The following is a 6,471-nucleotide window of genomic DNA, read 5'->3' as shown; positions in this document are numbered from 1 at the left end:
AAGGACAGGTGTGACATGAGGACAGGTTTGAGGCTCTGTGCATCAGGCATCCACATGAATGGCCCAGTGTAATAAGGTCTGTGTATGCAACTGCACACAGGTGCACATGCGTGTGCATGAGACATGAGTTTGTATGTGTGCCCTAAGAGTATAATGTGTGTATGTGCCTGGTCCTGTCCCAAGAAGGGTGGGCAGGAGACAGCAGAGTGTGTCTCTGCTCCTACACCCCTTAACCCTCCCACCCTTCCTCACCAGCTCCAGTGCCCCCTCCTCCACCAGTGCCTCTTCCTCCCCCCACCTCCAAAGGCCTTGTCCCCTCTATTTTCCTGTTGTTCCCAAACTGGCCCCCTCTGGGTCCCGGTACCCCTCATCCTGACTCCCTCCATGGCCTTCATCCTAAGAGTGATGGGACAGAACAGGGGTCATGTTCACACAGAGTGCTGCATGTTCTTGGACATGTCCCCTCCCCTCCCTGGGCTGTTTCCTCTTTTGTACAATGGTGGGGGGCTCACCTTCCAGGTGGCCCTTGGGGCTGGGACTCTACAAGGTGGGTCCAGGCAGAGGTAAAGCCCTGAGACAGTCTGGGAGTGGGGGAGAGGGAACGCCCACAGAGCCGGGGGCAGCAAGGGACCCTCTGAGAGGGGTCTGGTGTTGGGGCCACACACCTGGATGTCATTGTGCGGGTTCCAGTCCGAGTCGTAGATGATGACCGTGTCTGCCGTGGCCAGGTTGATCCCCAGGCCACCTGCCCGGGTCGAAAGGAGGAAGCAGAACTGCTGGGCCCCAGGGGCTGAGGAAGAGAGGCGGGTGCCCAGTAGGGTGAGTGAGGGGCATACCCAGAGAGGTAGGATGGGAGACAAGGGCGTGGCAGACAGGAGGGCACAGGGGAGATCACGGGGAGAGGGCAGGAACTGTGACCCCATCTCAGGCCACAACGGCCTCAGCTATGCTTGGGGCAGCCAGAAGAGGCCTGGGGCCCCTGGGCATGGAGCAGAGACAGGGCAGCCCACCTGAGCCCCAAATAGCCCACAGCTATGCTCCGAGCCCTGACCCAACAGGAGGAAGATAAAATGAGAATGAACTGATTTTCAAAGCCCAGAGGGGCAAAGGAGAAACTACAAACAGCCAGCAAAGACCAGCAGAGCCCCTGAAGGTGAGGCCCCTGGGAGGTCAGCAGAGCTCATCCTTCATGCCCTCCCAGCTACCACATGCGATGCTGTCAGAGTGACCACTGAACACTCAGGGTCACAGCTCCAGGGCGTGGGCCAGCCCTCTGGTCAGTCCCCACTGCCCCAAGACAGCTGGGTCTCAGGCCCATCCGGGCCCTTCATTAAGTGACCTGGGACTGACCATGGCACCTGCTTGAGCTGCACACAGGTCCCGGATCCACCTGATGCTTCCCACTGCCATGTGCCCTGGGACCACGTCTACATCCTGAAACCATACTCACCTTACCTCTGACATGAGTGGGCAATAGGAGTTGCTGCTTTGGGTTTGGGGGCCACAGGGCCCAAGACCTGCTCTGAGGGTGGAAGGCAGGAAGCAGCACAAGACCACTCCATCTCTTTCTGAAAACCTCCCACTAAAGAGGTGCTGGACCATGTCAGACGTTCCCTCCACTCCGGAGCCAGCTCCCAGCCTCCCAGCATCACCAGGGAGACAGTTTGAGCTGGGGTGGCCCTGCCCTTTCCTCTGTCCTTCCCCTAGGGCAGTGCTGCTCAGCTCTGTCCCTCCTTGCAGCAGCCTCTGTTGCGGGGACAGGCCCTGTCCAGCCCTGCTCGTAACTGCAGTCTTAGCTAGTGTCAGTATCAGAATCCCAGGGGTGCTGGCCAGTCCCTCCGCACCAGCTTCATTTAGTAACAGAGGAATTTTCCTCCCCTTTTGCCCTCCTCCTAATTTCTGAGTTCTAAACACCCAAGCAGGCCCCTGGAAAGTTCCATGGGATGAATTCTTTTTACCAGCTACTAGGACCTAAGGACAAGACTGCTTTCTTCAGCTGTTTGAGGAGTAGCTAACCTGACCATAAATTGGGTGGTCTGGCTAAGATCCTGGCCTGGGAGGAGAGACAGACAGGGGTCCCCATCAAGAAGCCCTGGGTAAGGTTGGGTACCATTGAATCTGTCAATTGCTTCTTGCCGAAGGCCCCCAGTGATGCCACCGTCAATCCGCTCATACTTGTAGCCCTCATACTCCAGGAAGTCCTCCAGGAGGTCCAGCATCTTGGTCATCTACAGGGGACATGGTATTCCTGAGGGGCTGCCACAGAGGAGGGACCCCCATAGGGATCCCTGTCATGGGCAGGGACCTCATGACAGATGGGGAGAGACAGAGCAACCTACTGAGTGGGGAGACAGGTGGGACCCAGGCAGGCCTGACTTGGGACCATTCTCTGAAGAAAAATGCAGTTTCCAACCTCAACCCCCAGAGCCACCACATCCCCCACACCAGCCCCACAGCCTTCTGCCTAAGACACAGCTCAGATCATGTGCCACCCTGCTGTCACCCCTCAGAGTAAAGTCCCAAATCCTCCTCTTGGCATTCTAGGCTTGCCAGATTGGTGCCAGTCCATTGGGCCTTCATATCCCAATGCTTCCTCTGTATCCCACAACCTCCCAGATTACCTGGACTTTCTTCCCACCCCCTTACTGTCTAGGGGACTCAAACAGCACCTCCTCTGTGATATCTTCCCTGATTTCACTCCTCCCTATGAGAAGAGAAAGGCAGGTCCTTCTGAGCTCCCATAATCCTCCATAATCAATCCTGAAAGATAGTTTAGCTAGACATAAAATTATCAGTTGCAATTTTCCCATAGTATAATGAAGATATTGCCTTTTTTTTTTTTTTGCCACTTCTATTGCTGATAAAATCTAAGGACAGTCTAATTGTCATTCCTGTGTAGGTACAAGATCTGAAAAGTGCAGCATTTTCCCTACAATGTGCCTAGGGCTTCCTTTCATATTTATGTTTTCATTTATATTTCTTGGTACTCCAGAGTGTGCTTCAGACCTGAGACCACATGTCTTTCTCTAGGTCTACAGACTCTAATTAAATCTAACTTCTTTACCATTTTCTCTAGTTCTTTTTCTGCAATTCCTATTATGGATACATATTGAATAGTTAGTTACTAGAGCCTCTCAAGGTGTTTTCCATGCAATGTCTCATTTTTATCTTTGTCTTTATGTGCTGCATTCTGGGAAAATTCCTCAATGCCAGGTTCTCATTCATCAGTGTTCTCTTCAACAGTGTTGAGAGTTTATCTAATCTGTTAAAATGTTTTGTTTTCATTTTAAGCAGATCCTTTCCCTGGTTAGGGGCTTTCCTGGTGGCTCAGTGGTAAAGAACCTGCCTGCCAATGCAGGAGAAGCAGGTTCCATCCCTGGGTAAGAAAGATCCCCTGGAGAAGGGAATGGCTTCCCACTCCAGTATTCTTGCCTGGAGAATTCCATGGATAGAGGAGCCTAGTAGGCTATAGTCCATGGGGTTGCAAAAAGTTGGACAAAACTGAGCAACTAACACTTTTGCTAGTTAGGTTATTCTTGTTTCATTTCTTGCTGCTTGTGCTTATTTATTTTATTGGAGTTTCTTTTGTTTTGGTGGGAGTTTTGCTCATGTCACACTGTTTGTGGTATCTTAGTACCCCAACCAGGGATTGAACCCAGGACCTTGGCAGTGAAGGTGAGGAGTTATAACCACTAGACCGCCAGGGAATTCCCCCTGCAGGCTCGTTCTGGATGTCAGGGCCCTGTCTCTGTCACTTTCTCTTTGTGCAAACTTCTAGAAATTGTGCAGTTCTCCCTACTTGGTCCCTCAAGACCTCAGTTCAGAATCATGTCTTATGTTAGCAGGGGACTAGAGGATTCTGGAGGCTTCCCTGGTAGCTCAGCTGATAAAGAATCCACCTGCAATGCAGGAGACCCTGGTTCAAGTCCTAGGTCAGGAAGATACCCTAGAGAAGGGACAGGCTTCCCACTCCAGTATTCATGGGCTTTCCTGGTGGCTCAGACAGTAAAGAATCCACCTGCAATGCAGGAGACTTGGGTTCGATACCTGGGTTGGGAAGATCCTCTGGAGGAGGGCATGGAAACCCACTCCAGTATTCTTACCTGGAGAATCCCATGTACAGAGGAGCCTGGCAGGCTACAGTCCATGGGGTCACAAAGAATCGGACACGACTGAGTGACTAAACAGAACACAGGGGATTCTGGATCCATTGTCCAGGCCAGCCTACAGTCACAGGCTTGATCTGCTTTCCCCAGATCCCTCGGCCTGCTGCAGGCCCCTAGTGGGATCAAGGGCTGGTGTCACCAGCAGACTTTTACCCAGAGTACACAGAGGAGCCACATCTTAGTCTCTGGTTTGAGCAATGGACCTGGCTCAGTCCAACCATCAGGCAGCATTTTTCACACCAGGCTTGAGGAGCATCACTGACTCCTGTCACAGACATGTGTCTACCTCCATCTCACACTCTAGACTGTGTCTTAAGAACAAGAGCTGGACCCCTGTGGCTAGCACAGAGCCTGACATACGACAAGTGCAAAAGGACAAAGGAACAAGTGCACTGATGATCAAATCTCTGAGGCTAGACAGCCCTGCCCTCTGACCACCTCCAAAGCAATGCTCTAAGTGCAACTTCAGGATCAAGCTTCAGAGAGGACTTCCCCGAACTAACCCAACACAGGGCTCCTTGTGAACCAACCCAAGGGGCCCCACCTTGGGTTGGTTCATGGGAAGTGGGGCTGCAGGGGTGAAGGGTGAGGGCTGTTGTCCCAGCCTGGACAGAAGCTCCAGCAGGAGCAGGCCGGAGGGTCAAGTAGTGGGGAGGACACTGGTCCCCACGGCCAATGTGCCCTAAGTGTCTTGAACTTGGAACCCAGCCAGCTCTCCTTGGTTGCATCATGCCAAGGCCTGGAGGAGTGACTTTTGACACACAACCCACATGGAGATAGCATCAGGCCCTGAGGTCTGCAGGCAGCTCGCACCCTCAACTAGCATGGGCTGCGAGAGGTGGAGAAGCCAGTCAGACACCTGCAGGCGGCTTACCTGGGAGAAGATGAGCACACGGTGCCCTTCATCCCGCAGTTTCTTGAGCATCTTCTGTAGCAGCATGAGCTTCCCTGAAGACTTGACCAGAGAGCTGCCATCATAGGAGCCATTGGGCAGGACGGGGGCCTCCTGCAGACACAGCACAAGGTGGGGTCTTGTGGGGGCTCCCCTTTTCTCTCTGGCTCTCCACCAAAGAAGTCTGGGAGGTGGCAGGGGCCGGGGGGGATGAGGGTCCAGCAATGAACTGAGCACCAAGCCCAAGCCCAGGTCAGGCCAGCCTCTGCAGGAACATACGAGCAGGCCACACAGATGCTCCCTGCACTGTGTCCCCAGGCAGGGCTCAGACTTGCCAGCCCTGGCCTCTGTTTCCCGCTGCTGGCACTCCACCAAGACCCCAGACATAGGTGGATGGATGGATGACAGTCTGGAGGCAAGCTGACCTTCTCAACAAGGTTCTAGCCTGGCCTCTGCAGTCCTGCAGGGCACATCCAGGGAAGGCCAACCCAGCCTCCCAGCTGGGAAGACCCTCAGCTCAAAGGCTCTGCTGGGCCAGAGTGGTGAGAGCAGCCTGGGGTTGCCCGAGTCTGCATCACCCACAGCATAGCCGCCACGCTTAACTCAGCATTGCTCTTCCTGTTTGGGGGTGAGGTGGGGGTGTGGGGAGGTATAAACTGTGTAGGGTTTAAACTAGAACCAGAACAGCTGTGAGGGTAATAAGTACCATTGTCCCAGGCTCTTCATGTGGGCACCGAACATGGGCTTTCTCATCTGGTTCTCACTCTTTTGAGAGATGCTATCATTGTCCTCATTTTATAGAGGATAAACCCAGGGCTCCAAGAGGACCACTGATGGTCCTGAGACCACAAGGCTGGGGCCAGGTGTCTAACCGGGGCTCTGGTCTCTCATCTAGGACTGCACATCACAATCACCACCCAGGCCTGCCTCCCTGACTCCCTCAGTGACTGAGTGCAGCCAAGTCATCCCTCGGATACCTGGCCTGGGGTCCCTGAGGCTGTAAGGAACTCTTACATACAGTGTTGCCTATCACTTTATGGTCACACATAGGGGCCCAGGAAAGGAGAGGGCCTGCCCGAGCACTGGACGGAGGTAGGTTTACAGAAACTTCTGGCACAGTGGGGACCTGTATCACCTCCCAGTCTTCATACTCGGGGAGGATTGGAGGCTGAAGGCTTGAGCACCTATCCCAGCAGCCAGGGGCACCATGGCAGCCATGATCACTTGCCACGAGGGCCACAGAAAACCCCCAACAGCAGCCACATGCATGTACCATGATCTCAGGCCCCAAACATGGCAGCCTCAGGCACTCACAGTGGTGGTCAAGGGCCCCTATCATGGTGGCCAGAGTGGCAGCCCCAGGGGGCCCACCACAGCAGGCATAGGGGGCCTCCCCAGGGGGGCACAGGGGCC

General features: G+C 54.1%; 1 protein-coding gene across 1 annotated transcript in view; it reads right to left on the bottom strand.

Moving 5' to 3' along the window:
- Positions 1 to 6,471, bottom strand: part of CHD5 (chromodomain helicase DNA binding protein 5) — a 62,872-nt gene that overhangs the window by 20,541 nt on the left and 35,860 nt on the right. Inside the window, exons 20-22 of the mRNA XM_010850204.1 lie at positions 5,041 to 5,172; positions 2,111 to 2,228; positions 666 to 790 (exon numbers count right to left, since the gene is read on the bottom strand). Of these exons, the coding sequence (XP_010848506.1) occupies positions 666 to 790; positions 2,111 to 2,228; positions 5,041 to 5,172 (375 nt within the window). The remainder of the gene's footprint in view (positions 1 to 665; positions 791 to 2,110; positions 2,229 to 5,040; positions 5,173 to 6,471) is intronic.

Source organism: Bison bison, unplaced genomic scaffold (genome assembly GCF_000754665.1).
Source record: "Bison bison bison isolate TAMUID 2011002044 unplaced genomic scaffold, Bison_UMD1.0 scf7180017864289, whole genome shotgun sequence".
NCBI classification, from domain to species: Eukaryota; Metazoa; Chordata; class Mammalia; order Artiodactyla; family Bovidae; genus Bison; species Bison bison.
The sequence above is the reverse complement of the archived record's forward strand: the minus strand, read 5'-3'. Positions and strand labels throughout refer to the sequence as shown.